The 18934-nt window shown below is 38.7% G+C and overlaps 2 protein-coding genes and 1 non-coding gene across 4 annotated transcripts in view; 2 read left to right on the forward strand and 1 right to left on the reverse strand.

Annotated features, from left to right (window-relative positions):
• The window catches only part of LOC122397247 (PTB domain-containing engulfment adapter protein 1-like), a 204420-nt gene that overhangs the window by 48098 nt on the left and 137388 nt on the right, over positions 1-18934 (forward strand). The window lies entirely within an intron of this gene.
• Positions 1969-2088, forward strand: LOC122397586. The gene has a single exon (XR_006259135.1). It is a non-coding gene; the product is annotated as a 5S ribosomal RNA (ribosomal RNA).
• LOC122397462 (serine/arginine repetitive matrix protein 2-like) lies at positions 5889-10754 on the reverse strand. Its single transcript, XM_043396614.1, has 4 exons — positions 10571-10754; positions 8606-9204; positions 7673-8221; positions 5889-6068 (listed from the first exon to the last, which is right to left on the reverse strand). The coding sequence occupies exons 1-4, from the start codon at positions 10752-10754 to the stop codon at positions 5889-5891; spliced, it is 1512 nt and encodes a 503-aa protein (XP_043252549.1).

The raw sequence follows: 18934 nt of genomic DNA on the forward strand, positions 1-18934 counted from the left end.
AATAATGAACAATACAGAAGTGATACAACGCACGACGACCACACAACAATCTCGGTGGAAAGCGACGCAACACGCATGCGCGCGTTCTCACTCGCGCACACTCCTCTGCGCATACTCACAGGCTCACGCTACCCGGGATGTGTGACAAACTTCCATCAATTTCGAGACCAATTGAACGAAAAAATAAAAATTATCTTTCGATTGACGGTGATCTAACTTTTTCTAAGCCATATTAGACACGTTCAGCCTACAAATTTCAGTGGATATCGATACGAGAGAGTTGACGTTTTAGCAAAATTGTCGCTATGTTCTTTGATATACCTGATCCAGAAGAATCCTTTCCTCGTACGCACGAGATCATAAGATCTCCCTTCCCCCAAAAGCAAAAGGAAATCACGGTAGCTCTCTCCTGCATTTAAGACCGAGAATGAAACCGTGGCGTGTTCCTTCCTCCTCGTAACAGGGAAATAATTATCTTATGCCAAAGGACAACGCGAAGCAACGCTTTCAAAAGGAACATTTTGCTGATTTCCTACGCGTCTGGTCAATATCGAGTGTTACAAAACCCACAATCTATTCCTTGGAACGCGTTCCTCGATCTCTCTAGCGCGATATCAGCCATGCACAAGCACCGCTTATGCTTACTAATATGTATGTCAAGTATAGTGAATCGAGATACACTTTCCCTGCTTTCGCGCGTATCCATCGTCCACAACGAGTTCGCTATAGAGCATTGTCCGTGTCCGAGCAACAGTGAAACCCGGAATTTCAAAAAGTTCTGCCAAAAGGATCAGCCCCGAGTTGAGAAAATTTTAAGTCGCTGGTGCAACCACAAAACTATAATTGAAGATTAACAAAGACGAATTTGACAGTTAGAACTCAGGATTTTGTATTTAGGATTTCGAATTTCGAATTTATTATTTAGAAATTAGAATTTACAATTTAGTATTTAGAAATTAGGATTTACGATTTAGTATTTAGAAATTAGAATTTACAATTTAGTATTTAGAAATTAGAATTTACGATTTAGTATTTAGAAATTAGAATTTACGATTTAGTATTTAGAAATTAGAATTTACAATTTAGTATTTAGAAATTAGAATTTACAATTTAGTATTTAGAAATTAGAATGTACACTTTAGTATTTAAAAATTAGAATTTACAATTTAGATGCATTATGCAATTGAACAAAATGGAAAATTTAAAAATTAATGGAAAATTCAACGCGAATTAAGGTTATCAAAAAGTATCAATCGGACGCTCATAAGTTCATAAAGAATTGATTCATTTTTAAGAGTCGAATATACTATTAATTCATATTCGCTTTTATAGTTAATTTTTCGACTAGAATCTTAGGTGTTACGATCAATGGTGATATAATATTATGTTTTTTAAATTAATCGCTTCTATGTATTCATTATATTCAGATGAAATTCTATTAGTTAACGACAATAGTGTTGCAATTTGTTAACATGTTATTAATCGAAGTTCTGGTTACAATAGTATTGGTTTGCACAGAGAACTAATTTATACGATTAGTATTGTCATTCGTTGCATCTTCACTGTTAAAGTTTAAGCAACAAGTAAATACTATAGAAAAGTTGAATTCTTCAGTTTACAGTTTACAGTTTATGAAACTTTGATAGGAGGTAGAAGTTATAAAACAAAGGTACATTTGATGTTGGTATATTGAATATTATATCAACATAGTGTTAATACATTGTATACTGGATACTCTTCTCTTTATTATTATAAAAAAATGTCCCATAGAAAAGTATTTTCTTTTTCCTCGTAGTGTAAGAATTTCTAAATAAAAATAAATGTTTTCATTCTGAAAAATAAAGGTGATTTTCATAATTTTGAAACTTTAAAAATCTTGAAAACACTTAAGGAACAACAAATGAATACTACAGAAAAGTTGTGTTCCTCTGTTCAAAGTGAAAACTATTTATATGAAATAATTTTTTCGATAACGCTCATACCACGCTGGAAAATACCGGTTCTCGTCCGATCACCGAAGTTAAGCAGCATTGGGCGCATTTAGTACTTGGATGGGTGACCGCTTGGGAACAGTGCGTAGCGTTGGCACTTTTTTTTCTTTTTTTTATTTATAATATTTCTTTATTGGTTTTGTAATTGGGTACTACTAGTCTTTTAACACAAAATTTCATAAAATATAAATATTTATTATCGTTGCAAGAATAATTAATGAATTATTTAGAATTCTGATTAATGTATTATTTTTTTATTAATTTTACACAATTCTTTTTTATTGATTATTTTTTAATTTTGATTTGCAACTAGTAATAAAAAATATAGAAATATAACGAAACAGTAGAATGGAGAAAATGGAGAGTTGTGTTTAACTTAATAATAATTTCCAATCCCCATTAAAAGGTCCTCATTAAAAATTGTTCAATTTATAAAATTACATCTAAAGTTCGCATTAATTTGACAATTAAAACTTAGAACTTACGATTTAGTATTTAGGATTTCGAATTTCGAATTTAGTATTTAGAACTTAAAATTTACAATTTAGATGCATTATACATACAGTAAGGAGCATAAATGAACCAATGACCACAAGTTTTGCATAAATCATTATTCATTACTAGGAATATAAAAGAATAACAAAAAAATAAACATTATAATTATTTTTATCACAGTTAGAAGCAACATAAGAAAGTCATTCGGTAATTAACATCTTGTTGTTTATGAATAATACGAACAATAGATTGACTCAGTTTTGCACCGCGTTCAATATTTGACAATATTTAATATATTATTTATTTTTAATATTTCGTTCGCAACCCTTTTGCTTGAAAAACTGCACTAATTCTCTTTGGCACACTTTCTATTAACTTTTTACAATAATCTGGAGATATTTGTTCCCACTGTCCTTGAATTCTGTTATGCAAATTCGTGATTGAAGTTGGTTGGGAGTCATATGAATCCCGAAGTCGTCTTTTCAGCAACCCCCATAGATTCTTTATGGGGTTGAGATCGGGGCTCTGTGCAGGCCAATCCAAAACAGAAAATGTTTTAGTATCGAGCTTATTTTTCACACTTTTAGCAGTGTGCTTAGGGTCTCGATCATGCATGAAAATTACATTTTCTTCTTCGAATGGCATATTTTCAACAGCATCTATGAGATGATCTTGTAAAATATCTTTGTACATATACTGATTCATGATGCTATTAATTTGGTGCAGTGATCCAACACCAAATTCTGTTAGGCACCCCCAAAACATTAGGGATCCGCCGCCATGCTTTACCGTTTGCTTCACATGTCGTGGTTTAAGCCTTTCATTTTTACGAATCCAGCACCAAGCCATGCCATCTGAACAAATTCTGTTAATTTTAATCTCGTCTGTCCAAACAATCCGTTCCCATTCAGTAGTTGTCCAGTTTTGATACTTTTTGGCAAATTCCAAACGAAGTTTAATATTTTTCTTTGATAACATTGGCTTCTTTTTCTTCTTAATACTTCTAAAATCATCTTGTTTAAGGGTCATTCGTGCTGTCCACTTACTTATTCGTATATTCGTATCTTCTTTTAATAATTGTACAGCCATGATGGCACTTGAAGCTTCACCAGATGTGACAAACCGTATAATTCTTCGTTCATCCTGCGGCGATAACTTTTTTGGTCTTCCACCAACATTAAATAACATACCTTCACAGTAGTTTTTTCTTATTCTCTGCACTGTCGATCGACTAACTCTATAATTTTTCGTCGCCTGACGCGTTGACAAATCGCCATTCAAAAAAGAAATGACTTTTTTTGAACAATTTGGAGCAATCGACTTCATACTTATTCTTACTTCACTTCCGTGCCTTTCCGTTCGACTGATTACGGTAAACTGAGTGCTAAGACGTACAATAACATTTTGTAAACATTCCAAGCTGCTAGCTGTAAACATACTGCTGGAACATTCCACGTAAACATTCCTTTTACCGACCGGTGCAAAACCGAGTCGATCCATTTTCTTTGCCATTGCTAAACCAGGAGACATTAATTACTGAAAAACCTTCTTACGTTACTTCTAAATATGATAAAAATTACTGTAATATTTATTTCTTAATATTCTTCCACATTCTTAACGATAAATAAAAATGTATACAAAACTTGTGGTCATTGGTTCATTTATGCTCCTTACTGTATATGTTCGTCTTTCTTCACCTTTAGCACGATACTCGCTCGATTGGTCGGCTGTTTCCGGATCGTAGGCATAGATCCAAGTCTCATCTTCCGTAATGATGCGTTTCATGACTGGTTCATAGTCGGAAATCATCTCTTTACAGTTGTTAATACGACGCTCTTTTTCGAACAAATTCAGTGCTTTCGGTACCGATCGAGACTCGACACGTTTCAAGCCCAAAAGATCTTTCAAAATGGTATTCACTGACCCTTTTGAAATGCCAACAGTGTCTGAAAGGTCTCTTATTGTCAGTCGACGATTTTGTAACACTAGTTTTTTGATTTCATCGACGTGGCTTTGATCAGTAGACGTTGGTGGCTGCCCTCGGCGCTCTTTGTCTTGAACGCTTTCTCGGCCATTTTGGAACTCTTTGTACCGCTTATAAATTTTTTTTTTGACATAGCCTGGTCGCCAAAGGCCTTTCGCAGCATTTCCAAAGTATCCGCGGCAGAATATTCATTCCGCAAACAAAATTTAATGCAAACTCTTTGTCGTGATCGTCGCGACAACACTGTTGTGGTTGGCTCACGACGAAGAAGTTTTGCTGGTTGGTTTTTTACAATTCTTTATTGCGTGAAGTAATCCTTTTCGGATCTTTTAGAGTGATGTGGTCGTTTTTTTTTTTTTTTTGGTCCTTTTCTCCTGTGTGACTGCAGTATCTTGGGCTGTGCCCTATAACCTGCACTTAAAAATGTATGGTTAATGTCTGTGTGTAGTTTTGGTGGGGTGGTTTTATTGAGTTAATTTCATGTGTTAGGATCGAGGGAAAAGTTTCAAAAACCTCGATGCATTAGTGTGTCGTGCGACAGTGGAGATTGGGTGTTAGTTATTTGAGATGAGTTTGGGTGTTTTCATGCGGATCTTTAGTGGGAATTCTGCGCGATTGTAGTTGCCTAGGGAGGATACTAGGGGGTTTGGGTGCTGTATGTTATTTTCCTGTGCTTTAGTGGCTAATGTCATGATGTATTCGTGCAGGAGTTCTGTATTTGCTTCTCTGTAGAGTAGTGCTGTGGAATAGGATCGGGGTTTGTTGAGTATGATCCTGAGGTATTTATTTTGGATTTTTTGTAATGTAGCTATGTGTGTCCTTGCGGCGGTGCACCATACTGGTGCTCCGTAAGTTAGGATGGGGCGGATGCAGGTTTTGTAAAGTCGGATTTTTAGTGGGACAGGAAGCGGGCTGTTTCGTGCTAGGAACGGGTATAGAACGCGGAGGATCCCTAAGCTTTTGCAGGCTCTGTCTTTGGAGTTATGTTGCCATTTTAACTTGTTGTCAAACCATATTCCTAGGTATTTTACTTTGGAGGACCAGTTGATAGGGTGGTTGCTTACTATTAATTTGTCAGGGTTCTTTAGCCTTTTTGGGGTGAAAAAATTGCTTCTGTTTTGGTTGGATTTAGCGCTAGCTTCCATGTGGTGGTGAATCGGAGGATGTTGTCGAGGTGGTTTTGTGCGTGCTTGGTTGCCAGTTTGATTTGCCACGAGGAGGAGTAGATGGCTGTGTCGTCTGCGTACAGGGCTAGTTTTGTGTTGGTGCTTTTGGGAATGTCGATGATGTAGATGTTGAATAGGATGGGTCCCAGGACTGTTCCCTGGGGTACCCCGGTGTGCAGGAGTCTGGGTGAGGAGATAGAACCATTGTAGGAGACTGTGGTGAGCCTGTCCGTGAGGTAATTTTGGATTATTTTAATTAGGTGGATGTGGAGGTTGATGTGGTGCAGTTTGAGGAGGAGGCCATTGTGCCAGACGGTGTCGAAGGCCTTCTGGAGGTCTAGTAGAACTAGGACCACCGTCCGGTTCTTGTTCACCTCCAGCGCAATGTCCTCCTGTAGCCTTAGGGCTTGCTGGACGGTGGAGTGTTTGGCTCTGAAACCAAATTGTTCTTGAATTAGGATGTTGTTGGAGGAGAGGTGTGCATTGACTTGGATGAGAATTATTTTTTCCAGGATTTTGCCGAGTAGGCTCAGCAGGCTAATTGGCCTGTAGTTGTATGGGTTTAGTGCGGATTTCTTGGGTTTGGGAAAAGGTATTATGCGGGCTGTTTTCCAGGCAGTGGGGAAGTAGGCTAGGTGGTATGACTGCCTGAAGATGTAATAGAGTTGGAGGGTCATTCTGGGAGGAAGGTGTTTTAGTTGGATGGCTGTTATTTTGTCAGGGCCAGGGGATTGTTTGTTTTTTAAGTTCTTAATCAGTCTGAGAATTAGTTGGGGGGTGATGGCTGTGGTGTTTGATGGGGGGGTGTTGGTGTTGTTTAGCTTGTGGATGAACTGCTCAGTTTCCTGATCTATGGAAGAATTGTTGAGTATGCTGGGTGGGAGGTGGAAAGCTCTGGCAAGTGATTCCGTTTTGTCTGCGTTAGTGTAAGCTATGGAGTTGGCGTCGTTGAGTGGTGGAATTGTGGTTTTGGTTTGTTTTAGGGATTTGTATGTCGTACAGAGTCTGTTGGGATTGTTAGCTATTTGGGAGATTTTGTGCTGCCATGCTGTGTTCTTTAGTTCTCGGATCTTGGATTGGATTTGGCTGGTGAGAGTGTTTCGGAGATGTCTGTGTAGTGGGTTGGCTGTGTTTTGGAATTTTCGTCTGTATCTGTTGCGTAGTTTTATGAGGTTCAGTAGCTCGGTGTCTGGTTTTATAGTTTTGTGGTAGGCATGCGTGGTGGTGGTTGCTCTGTTGAAGTTTTTTCTTATTGAGGTTTGAATTTTGGTTATTTCTCTGTCTATTTCCGGGGTAGAGTTTAGGTGCGGGTTTATGGGGTAGTTGTTCCCCTGGGAGCGGAATAGGTGCCAGTCAGTAGTGGAGAGGGTGCAGTTTGTGAATTGGGTGTGATTGTTGGTGTGCTGGAGGATTATTGGGAGGTGGTTGGAGGGGAGGTCGTGTATTGTGTGGCATTCGGAGTAGTGGGTGGAGTTGGTTAAGAAGATGTCTATATTGGATGATCTAGCGTGAGGCTGTTTGTGGGAGTAGGTATCACTGTTGAGGATGTGGTAGGAGTTTTTGGTCATGTGGGTGTACAGTGTTTTGCCGTTACTATTGGTGGTGGTGTTGTTCCAGCAGGGGTGCTTGGCATTGAAGTCACCCCCGATGATGAACTTTTGGTTGTGGGAGGTTAGGGTGTCCAGGTCATGCTGGGAAAAACGTTTGTTTGGGGGGAGGTAGGCTGCTCCGAGAATGATTTTGGGTTAGTGGTGAGTTTGATATGAAATGCCCTTCTACCTGTCTAGGAAGGGTTGGGGGAGAGTGTCGTACTTGAGGTTCTGGTGGATGATAATTGCTACTCCTCCATGGTGGGCGTGTGTCGGTCTTTCCTAATTACATTATAATCTGGGGAAGCGATGTCATCGGTGGGTTTTGAGCCAGGTTTCAGTGATTAGGCTAATTGAATTTTGATGTTGTTCGAGATATTTGGAGTTCAGAGGTTTTGTTGATGATGCTGGTGCATTCCAGAGAAGTATCTTGGGGGGTAAGTTAGCCATTATGAGTTCGGCGGCTTCAAGGAACGCTTGAGTTTTCTGAACTTTAGTGTTACATGTGCTGAGTTTAGTGTATAGAAAGTCGAGGGCTGCGGCCATGCTATTTATGTCCAGGATTTCATTATAATGGCTTGAGCCTTGGCGAATAAGCTGTGAGAGGTCCGGTTTGTGTAGTCTGTCTGTTTTGGCGGTGATACTGGCGTATGTTGTTTCGGGGTTACTGTGGGAAATGCTTTGCTGTGTGTGAGTGTTTATTGGATGGGGCACGCTGCAGGGAGTGGGTGGTTGTTGGTGATGGTGATGTGTTGCTCGCTTGGTGTGGTGGCGGGTTTTTCGTGCAGTTGGAACGTTTCTTGAGAATGCTAAGAGGGAAGGGCACTGGATATGTTGGCCGGGTGGAGCCTCCGCAGTTGCTAGCATGTGGCTGGGTTGTGTGGGGGGGGGTTTGGTGGACCTCTGGTTGTGCTGTGTTTGCCCGCGCACTTTAGGCAATTGTGTGCTTTTGGTGCAGTGAGGAGGAATGTCCGAATGCCTTGCGATCGGTAAGCACTGGAATGTACGGGCGGGAGCTATTATATTTTCTCCAGTATGCTCGGGGTGTTTGGAGCTACATTCCTAACATGGTTAATTGCTGCAGGGTGGTGGCCTTTAGCAAAAATTACTTTAGTATGTCGCGATGTAGCTGGGTATTTCCGTTTGAGTTCTGAGCAGGAGAGTCGCGTTGGCGTCGCTTAGGCCTCGCTGTATTTCCGCGCTAGAATTTCGTCCGTCGGGAGTTTGGGGATCTTTGAGAACTACAGTGCAATTGTTTTTCGCCTGTCAGGGAGTATGTGTGATATTGTATATTGCTACGGTTATTAGGTTTTTTGGTATGCTAGGAAGTCGGTTTGTAGAGGCCTTGGGTGATCTTTTGCTGATTTGAAGGTATTTCACCTCAAACTTGCTGTCGATGGTGGATTTTATCAGGTCGGAGAGTCCGTTGTGGTCTTTGATATGCGTCTGAATGAATATCGGCGGCGGCTTACCTTGGGCTGCAGTTGGAGTTGGGTTGTTAGGGGGCGTTACCTGCTCCTTGGGGGAAGGTTGTGGGTTGGCGTCGTTGCTGATGTCAAAGATGTCCGCCAGGGCGGCGTATCTGTTACTGATGGGCGTTGGCTGGGTGGCAGGGCGCGTCGGTGCTCCGGAATTGTCGGCGGATGCTTCCTTCGATGTCTTTTTTGTACGGGGTAGGATGAATCCGTCCGCGGAGATATTGGAGTACGTGGATGTTGTTGGTTTGGACGTGTCCATGTTCGTGCTTGTGGTGGCGGCGGTGGAGATTGGCGTTGCTCTGCTTGAGTCGGAGAGCGAGGTTGCTCTCCTCCTAACTGTTATTGGCGCGTATGGTTCACCTTCCCATCGCGTTGCCTGGCGATGGAGGTGTTTTGTTTTGTTTGGCCCTGTGGCCAGCTTGCTTCTGGAGGGCACCTCCTGGTGTTGCCTTTTGGGCCTCGGACCAAAATGGTTCGGCACTTCACTGGCTGGCGCTTCCACTGGTATTATTACGGTGTCGTTCGCTTTTCGTTGTTCGCTGCTCTGCTCTGTCGTTACTCAGTCGCTGCTCGGTCGCTTTCGCTACGGGGTGGTCCGTTCCTCACGGAGTCCCAAGGTCGAGCTCACTGACTCACTCACTCCTGTGATGTGGTCGTAGCTCGCGGGCTACCTTATATACCTAATTTTGGTGGGTGGAGACGCCGGAGTCGGAATAGAAGATTGGGAGTGGTTTATCAGGATTGGCTAATTGGGAAAAATGTAGGCTGGGACCTAGGAAAAGGAGTGGAGGTATGCATAGGGCTGTTCTGGAAAAGGAAAGTCGGTTAAGAGGACACCAGGGTAAGTGAAAACATGTGGGAAATATGGGTGGTCGAGCGGCGCCTCCAACCACCTAGCCGACGTCTGGCCTTGAGGGTACCACTTGCCCAGGCGACGAAAAACTGCCTAATGAACAGGCGAGCAAGTGGTTGGGCCCTAACACTTGGGCCTAACCTACGTATTATATTGCGTCGCGACGGGACGCTCTGGTCTGCGACGCAACACTCTTTGCTCAACAAAAATATTTATTATGAAAATCGCCGAATGCACTTTTACTGTTGTGGATAAACAAGCGTATCTCAAAAACAACTGAAGATAATGACGTGAAATTTGAAGTAGATAACAGTAGCAGAGCTACCAAGCTACAGAAAAAGAGTTTATCAGTTTGGGTAAAGCCGCGAAGTTTAAATTGGAAAGTCAGATTATTGTCAGTAAGATTATTATTTACCGACAATTAAGCCGATTTTTAAGAATTATTTCGAAGGATAAAGAATTAATAAATATTTCTAAGGTTTTGAGGACTATTTCGATCATACTTCAATTTCATTTTGCAATTTTTTTTGTTCAAATCAGATGCAAAATGGCGGAGATACAGCATGATTTGCTAGAAGCGTCGCATGACGTCTTCCAAAACAGTGTATACTCTAGTTTTTATTATCCGAATCTGCCGAGCAACGAAATATGATTAGTATATAACAATAGTAAATGGATGAACCGAAGATATTGAAGGAAAATTAAAAATTGGAAAAGTGGCAGACCTCGGAGCAAAAAGCTTAATATTTCAAAGAAGACTTGAATTCGTTTTTGCATTAAAAATGATGTCTATTTCCGTGATTTTAACTTACTTTTAAATTCATCCATGAGACATTACTATCATTAAAGTGTGTATTAAATTTCAGTCGGATAAGTTGAGTAGTTTTTGAGTAATCGTGTACAACGATTTTGAACTTGGCGAAAAAAGAAGTTTCGAGTAAATCGCGTTTAAAGTTTCGGCAAGAGAAATATGTATGATTTTGTGGCTTTCTGGCTAATCTGCTAATCCAGCACCGTATAATAATCCTTCTGCTTCCTTAAAATAGTCATTTTGCTCCGCCAATTGTTTACTACGTGCTGTACGGGCCTCTTTTGTTGACAACGAGCTGCGCCTTTCTTGCCTCTGAATTCGGCGCTGATTAGTTTTCTCGGCATAATCCATTGCTTGTTTTCCAATTGTCAATTGTAGTTCCTGCATTATTCTTAAGATTGAAAAATACCCTTCGTTAAAAATGCTGCCTGCTATAAATTCAGTAATTTCCACTATTTTCAATCCAGAATGGAGGTGCTTCGGAGCCAAACACCAGACGGTTCAGTCGAAGCTCTCATTAGCGTCTTGTGTATGATCGCCTAAACATTTCTGCAGCAAATCTTCGTTTGATAATTCTTCGAAAACCGGAAGAATATGCTTCCGCACATCAGGGTGAAGAGGCGGAGGATGATTCAAATTATCAGTGCTCGTTTCGAGTGCTTCGATTTTTTTCCATTTGCACCAACTTTCTTCTTCCGTCAGACAATGCTCGTGCCTCGAATTTTCATTCGTTTAACATAAATGATAATATGTAGCCATTACAGCGTTTTTCATCTCGATAACATTGTTTATATTTCTTCTAATAGCTAATCCATAATAAGATTGAAGTTTTTTGATAAGGGTATCCGTTGATATTCCTTTACCACCAAGTTTGTTGGTCTTTTTAACATTTCGAAGCCGAGTACCCATTCTCTTCTCTACGTGGCCAATACACTCACTTTTTTTTACTCCAAATTCATCACCATATGGATTTACATTTAAAATCGCTTTGAATGTTTTTGAATCTCCAAATGCAAGAAGTACCAGCGCAACAATCCTGAACGAAAAACTGTGTTACTTGTTACTCTGTGATGAATTCATCTGCTAATTGTAACAGGAAACGCTGTCTTGGTATCTTTATTCCAGTTGTTGCCTGATAGAGTATCCATGCATTGATTCCAACGAAATCCAATTTAGTGAAAAATACGTGTACTAGGCTATCTACTGCATTTTGATTTTACGCTATGTTTTCGCGCCATTTGGTCAACCATATCGGCGCCAAATTTAGTTTTATTATAATAACTAATTGTTTTCTTTTCATTGATTTTGATTTTGACGCATTTATGCTTTGAACTTCGTATCCTAATTCTTTTTGTTGGTTTTGATTTATAAGTTGTCAGCGTACAGTCATTTAGATTTATACAGGGTGTTCAGCCATCCCTGGGAAAAATTTTAATTTTAAAATGGAAATTTTAGAGATAAAATAAGATGATAATCAAGAATATCAATTTCTTGACCGGGGCTTCGTTAAAAAGTTATTAAAAAATTTCGAATCGTTCTAAAAAAATTATTTTTGGTTGCAGGGGTTAATTGTAATTATTTTTGGTCGATAGACATACCCTTGAAATCCTAACCATTGTCGAGAAAAAAATTCCTTACCGAAAATATAATTTCAGGCCAGAAAGAAATGCCACTCGAAAATTTCTTGCGTATCTTTAAAACGTCATAACTTCTGAACAGATTGTACGATTTTAATTTTCCAAAATACAAACTATGCGTATTTTAGTGAAGAATATGTGACGATTCTAAAAATATTCGAAATGTTATTCCTTGACTCCGCAAAATGAGAAAAACCTCATAAAAATGGTCCAATTTTCAAATGTTCATAACTCCTACAATAGTGAATATATTTCAATGAAACTTTTATCTGAAGCAGAGCCCATGGGTACCTACAAAAAAGTGTTGGACAACTTTTTTGTAGGGAGTCAAACAAAATTATTAAAAATCAAAAACGAATTATTTCAACCATTATAAAATTGTCTCGACAAAATCTTCAGATCCTCGGAAGAACTAAAAAATCAAATTCATTTTTCAGAAGTATGGAATCTTATTTTTCGATCAAACGTATTATACAATTACCCGAAAGGTGGGCTAAAATTGTAAAACAAAACGCTGCATATTTAATTGACGTGTTAAATAAAACATTGTGTTTTGAATTTGTCTAAAAGATTTGAATCGAACTTTCCGAACAATCTAATACTAATCACATGTTCGTCGAACGTTTGCAGACGAGAATCCCGCGTGAAATTGGCGCTCGTCGGTAGCAGATGGATCAAAACAAAAATTGTGCAACCGCGTCATTTTGTTATTCCATCGTATAATAAACGAGAAGGCATATGCGAAAAAACCGGTTTTCCGTGGATGCTGAATCATATCTAAAACCTGCTGCTTCTTTCGCGTTCGCGTTCATGCCGATGACGTTAGCGCAACGCGCATGTGCAACGTATAAAACAAACTAATCTCGTATTAAAAATGATTATTATTATTATTATTTTATCCAGCGATATGGTATCTAATAATTCGATGTTGCATTATATCGTCACGTCGTTGTTACGTCTGCTCTTTGGAAATTCTGCTAATTTGGACGAAACGATGACGCTTTTGACCAGATACGAGTTTATCTGCCAATTATGCTTCTGCCACTCAAATTCGAAATCTCTCGGAATTTCGCGTCCGTGGAGAAAATTCTAACTCTAAATTGAATTTAGAGCAGCGGTGCATCTATTCTGTGAGAGATGGAGGATTAAAAATTGGCAGAAATGATCACGATTTCTGGTATTTGACAAAATTGTATCAATCCCTTGCCTTATGATTTAATTTCTGAAAACATCTGATCAAATTTTAGAAAATATACACATAGTTTTAGAATTCTTGAACATACAGACATAGTTTTAAACAATTATTGTGCAGAAGAAACTTTTTAATTTTCGTCTTTATAAAATGATAATGTATATAATAAATCTTGTAGGTAAAATGATAATATACACTGTGGAGCATAACTATAGCACCACTATAATTTTCAAGAGTTTTGTAGTTGTAACTGATGATTTCTAAATGTTAATAATACCACGTGAAAAGGACTAGAAAAAAATTATAATCAATGGAAAAAATAGAAAAATAACATTTATTTAACACGAAGTATAATAATAAATGAAATATTGCAATGGTGCATAACTATAGCACCAATGTATTTGGAACGTGATAATAAGGTTAAATGGCTATAAAGTGTTAAATTTCTAATTCAGTTTATTAAAGCGAGCAGTTTCAATAATGAGTGGGACCTCCTTTTTTATGTATTAATTCAAAAATACGATTGTTCGTACTTGTAATGAGTTTTTTCAAAGTTTCTTCGCTAATTTGATTCCACGCTTCGATAACTGCTGTTTTTAGCTCCGAAATGTTCGAAAATTGTCGATTATTTCCATAAATATGCCGTACCATGATACCCCATAGGTTTTCAATTGGATTTTGGTCCGGGGAGCATGCAGACCATTTCAATACATTGACATCAAACGTTTCAAACTGTGGTTTGTCGGATATTATGGATCGGAGCATTATCTTGTCGATAAGTCCATGAAATGTGATTGTTCGCACGAATAAAAGGCAATAAATGATTTTCGAGTATTCCAATATACTCCGCGCTATTAATTCGTGTAGTTGGAAAAGCTAATCCGAGCTTGCCGCAGGAGCAGAATGCACCCCACACGATAAGTGTCCCTCCACCGAAATTACGTTTCGAAAAGTATTTTTGTTCTTTACGAAGCTCCCTCCAATATGAATCAAATCAAATCCGGACCGTCCAAATTGAATTTTTTTTCGTTAAAGAAAATAAACTAAGTTCAGTAAAGAATATTGAATATGAAGCTAAAATCTCGATTTACGAATGTCTAAACTTAACTTACATTATTCCAATTTCTGCTCATGTTTTCTCGTGCGTCGTCAAGCCTGGCTATTTTCTGACGTTTCAGAAGTGTAGGTGCAGACATCATTTTTTGTCTCATAATGTTTGAATTATGTTTTGTTGCGTTTATGGGGCTTCACTTAAATTAACAACACATTGCACTGCACAGTTCAACATATATATTTATTCGTTTCAACAATGGGTCATGTGGGCACATGTGTTCATTTGACCAGTTTCCTCAAACCGACTGCCCATTGTTCTCGGGCCACCCTTCCGGCCCCGGCAACCGACTCGCCCCGAAGGCTCCCGAGCCTACCCGAACCGCGCACGAAAGACGTGCAGTTGCACCACGCTTTGTTCCAACATGTTTAGGGACACGTTGGACAGTCCAACGAGAAACGCCGAGATCACATTCCTTCGCAATTTGTTTACAGCTTTTTAACGTATTGCTCGCAACTTTAGCAATTTGCCTTTCAGTACGAGGGGATAACTTCTTCTTAGGTCCTCCTTTCTTATTTTTCCCATACTTAGTAGGATCGCGTAAAAAATTCAGTGCAACTTTATGAGATCGGCCGAGTTCACGTGCGATTTCACGTATCCCGATTTGTTGCTCTCTGTACGCTGAAATTGCAGCTTGCTCTTGTTCATTAAGGTAGCTGCCACGTGGCATTGTATCAATTAACTAAGAATTCCCGAGTTTACTAAAAAAATTCCAACAGAAACCCTTGAAGTGCGTTAAAAATGAACTGGTTCTATCGTTTTGCACCGATCGTCAAACGTTTATCGATTAAATCTTGACATATAAGTAGACAACTTCAATTAATTTCACCTAAAATCCATTATTTACAATGCTTTTTCATACCATATAATTGGTTGTTTCAAATTATTTTCTTACAGGTCGGAAATGTTTAAAATGTTAGTGGTGCTATAGTTATGCTCCGCAGTGTATATAATAAATCTTGAATTTATTTAGCATTAAATCTTCATTGATAAAAACCAAGGTGGCGCCTTTAATTGCTTATATAATTGCATAATAATGATATATCGTTTCAAACAGCAAACAACACGTATTTTGGTAAAGAATATGTAGAAATTCTAATAATATTGAAAAAGTTGTTCCTTGACTCCCGAAAAATGAGAAAAATCCCATAAAAATGGTCCAATATTCAAACAGCCATAACTCCTATAATAGTGAATATATTTCATTGAAATTTTGGGAGGAAGTTGAGTTTATGGATACCTACAAAAAAGTATTAGACAACTTTTCTGTAAAAGTACTGATTTGATCAACAGATTCTGTGTTGAATCGCCGATTGTTTATTGTTGTATAAATTTATTGCGTTGTGTTATGCATCCTTTCCTTGATAATTATGATTTTTGCACCATTTTAATCATTCTAAGACATACACTCGCCGCGGAAAGTATGTTGACAAGTTTCGAATGCGTATTTTTTCGCTGCTAAATAAAAAACACAAGTTGCGGGAAGTAAACAATTAACAAATATCGATTAATAGTATGTAACAAAATATACATTGTACGATAAATCAGATATGACTTTTATTAGCTACGAAACAACATGACATTTGTATCAGCCATCCGCGGAAAGTGTGTTGACAATAAGTAATTTTGTAAAAAAATAAAATTTGAAACAACTGAAAGTATGGACTTAATATGAAGTTTGATATCCTCGATTGTTTATGACTTCCTCGAGTCTTCTTGGCATAGTTTCTATTAATTTATCAATTGTAAAATACTCTTGTTGGTTATTAGTGACCACGATTGGGTTACCTAGTGGAACTGATCATATTTAGAGCAACTGGTATACTTTAATGTCTTTTAATAAGTTTAAAACCTTTTTGCACGAGTCTATTTCTCGTAGGATCGTTAGTGAATTTTGTAGCTTATGTTGAATCCTCTTCATATTGTATTTAGGGCAAATTGTCAAGATGTGTTCAATAGTATTTTGCACGTTACAGGCGTCGCAGGAATTTGGTTCGGTTTTTGTGATGAGATATGAGTGTGTCCAGCTCGAGTGTCCTATTCTTAATCGAGTTGTTTTCACTTGATCTTTTCTATTCAGTGGTAGCGCCGGATCGAAGTCATATATATTGTTTCGAACTTTGTGTAGCTTAGTTGATCTGCTATTTCTCCATTCTTCGTTCCACACTTCCGTCAGCGCCTTGGTGCAATACTTTTGGAGGTCTTGATGAGTTGCCTGCTCATATTTCATTACAGCTGTACCGGAGCTAGCTGTAAAGCAGTTTTGCTGCTGTATCGGCCTTTTCATTGCCTTCGATACCAATATGGGTGGGGATCCAGGAATATAAAACTTCTCTTTTGTCTCGCTTAAGGGTTTCATTCGATTCAATAATGTATTGAATTACAGAGTTATTTCTTTCCAAATTTTGTAGAGCGAGTAGGGTGCTTTTAGAATCAGTTGGAACGATGGATTTGTTGTGTGTTGTTTCTTCTATGTACTTCAGGGCTTGTAGAACGGCTAATGCTTCACTAGTGAATACTGTGAACGTTTCCGGAAGCTTGAATAGCAGCTCATGTTCGGGAGTGCATACCGCACATCCAGTCCCCTGTCCTGATTTTCAGGCATCAGTAAAAATTTGCGTATGGTGTGGGTATTCGTTAAATAATTCGGTATATAGAGTTTTGAGAACGTTTGAGTTGGTGTTTTTTCCTGCTTCCAGAATTTTTCCGAGTATGCAAGGAGGATCTATCGTCCATGGTGGAATTTCATACTGTATTCTCGATATAATTTTTGGTGTATCCATATTTAGTTCTTGCCAGTATGTTTTCACTCTATTATTTAACGGTTTCGGTAATTTTGGCTTTTCCTTAAATTCATTGAAATGGTGTTGGTTAATTGTTCGTAGATAGGGTTCGAAGGCGTTGGTAATCTGGTTGCTGCATACGATAAGCTCATTGTCAGTTGTTTTCTTCGAGTTTCTAGTGGTGTAAAGCCAGCTTCGCATAGAATTGCATTATGTATAGGTGCTAATGATTTTAGAACTCGTGGTTTCGCAGAATCGTAGACGTAAGACCCATAATCAAGTTTGGACAGAATTAAGGCTTCATATGAATTTATTAGAATTTGAAATTCAGCTCCCCAGTTTTTCGAAGCGATGACCTTCGATATATTTGATCTATTGACACATTCTTCTTCGAGCTTTTTAAGAAACGGAGTCCAAGTGTATTTGTTATCAAAAATTAGGCCGAGAATTTTTGGCGAGCTTGTTATCAAGAGTTGGTGCTGGCCTAAGTGTAGCTGTAGTTGGTGGTTTTGTGTTGTTCTTTCTTTTGAGAACATTGTTACGGCGGTTTTCTTTTTGGAGAATTTGAATCCAGTTTGTCGGGCGTATTTTTGGAGTCTATCTAAATTGTCTGGAAGGATTTGCTGACTGGTGTTTAGACTTTTCCCGGTTATAAAGAAGGTACAGTCGTCAGCGAATATGGCGTGCTTAACTGGTTTAGAGACTTCAGCTATATCGTTTATCGCAATCGAGAATAAAAATACGCTTAGTACAGATCCCTGCGGCACCCCATTTAAGATTTCAACTCTCTTGGATAAATTCCCGTTGACACGGACATGTATAGATCTGCTTTTTAGGAAATTGTATATAAATTTTATCATGCTTCCACTTATGTTCCACTTTATAAGTTGTTGCATTATTCGATGTCTCCAAAGCGTGTCGCAAGCCTTCTCAATGTCCAAACATATTGCTATTAGATGTTGTTTTTTAAGGAAGGCTTCGCAAATGTTTACATCCAACATTGCAAGGTTGTCAATCGTCGAACGATACTGTCCAAACCCATTTTGATTTTTTCCTAGCAGGTTATTGGTTTCCAGATACCATCGCAGTCTTTTGCAGATTACCTTCTCTAGCAATTTCCATAGGTCTGTTGCTGTCGATTTGAAGCTTGTTTTTTCCAGGTGTTTAGCTCGTTACGCGATTCGCTGTGTTGACCTGGACTGCTCGTCGATGAGTCGTGTGCTCCTCTGCTTCTGACGCCTTGTTGATGTCCACGGCCGCGTGACCTTCCGCGCCTTGGATCGCCTCGTGCTCGGTAGGCTGATGAATTTAGTCGGTAGCAATTTATTTTCTTGTGTTCTACCTTACCGCAGTAGAAACACTCTCCTCTAAATTCCGTTACGAACGCGTTTGAATTTGTTTGCGCATCCATGCTTGTTTCTGAACACGTATGATGTTTTTCTTCAATGGCTCTCAATCGAATCTTGCTTTTCAAATATTCGACGGTACGATCTTCTTCTTTTAACGTGTCTATCAGATCTCCTATGTAGCTATATGACTGACAAGGAACCATCGCGAACGGTCCGGCTTCGATTTTGATGAAACTTTGTACACTTATAAAGCAGCCAAAAATAATCGACACGTATTTTTTTTTAGCTGCGGTAACTCGAGTTTAAGGGGTGAAACCATCCCTTGCAGTTTTGGCTCGAAACGGCTATCTCGAAAACGGAAAGAGATACAAAAAAATTGTTAATGGGCGAGGTTGATGGTTTCTTATGTACAATAACATGGTGTTAAAAAATTTAAAAAAATACAATTTGTTTATAACAAAAAATAATTTATTAACTTAATTTTTCATTTTATTG

Source organism: Colletes gigas, unplaced genomic scaffold (assembly GCF_013123115.1).
Source record: "Colletes gigas isolate AHSC1104 unplaced genomic scaffold, ASM1312311v1 Colletes_gigas_Sc00009, whole genome shotgun sequence".
NCBI classification, from domain to species: domain Eukaryota; kingdom Metazoa; phylum Arthropoda; class Insecta; order Hymenoptera; family Colletidae; genus Colletes; species Colletes gigas.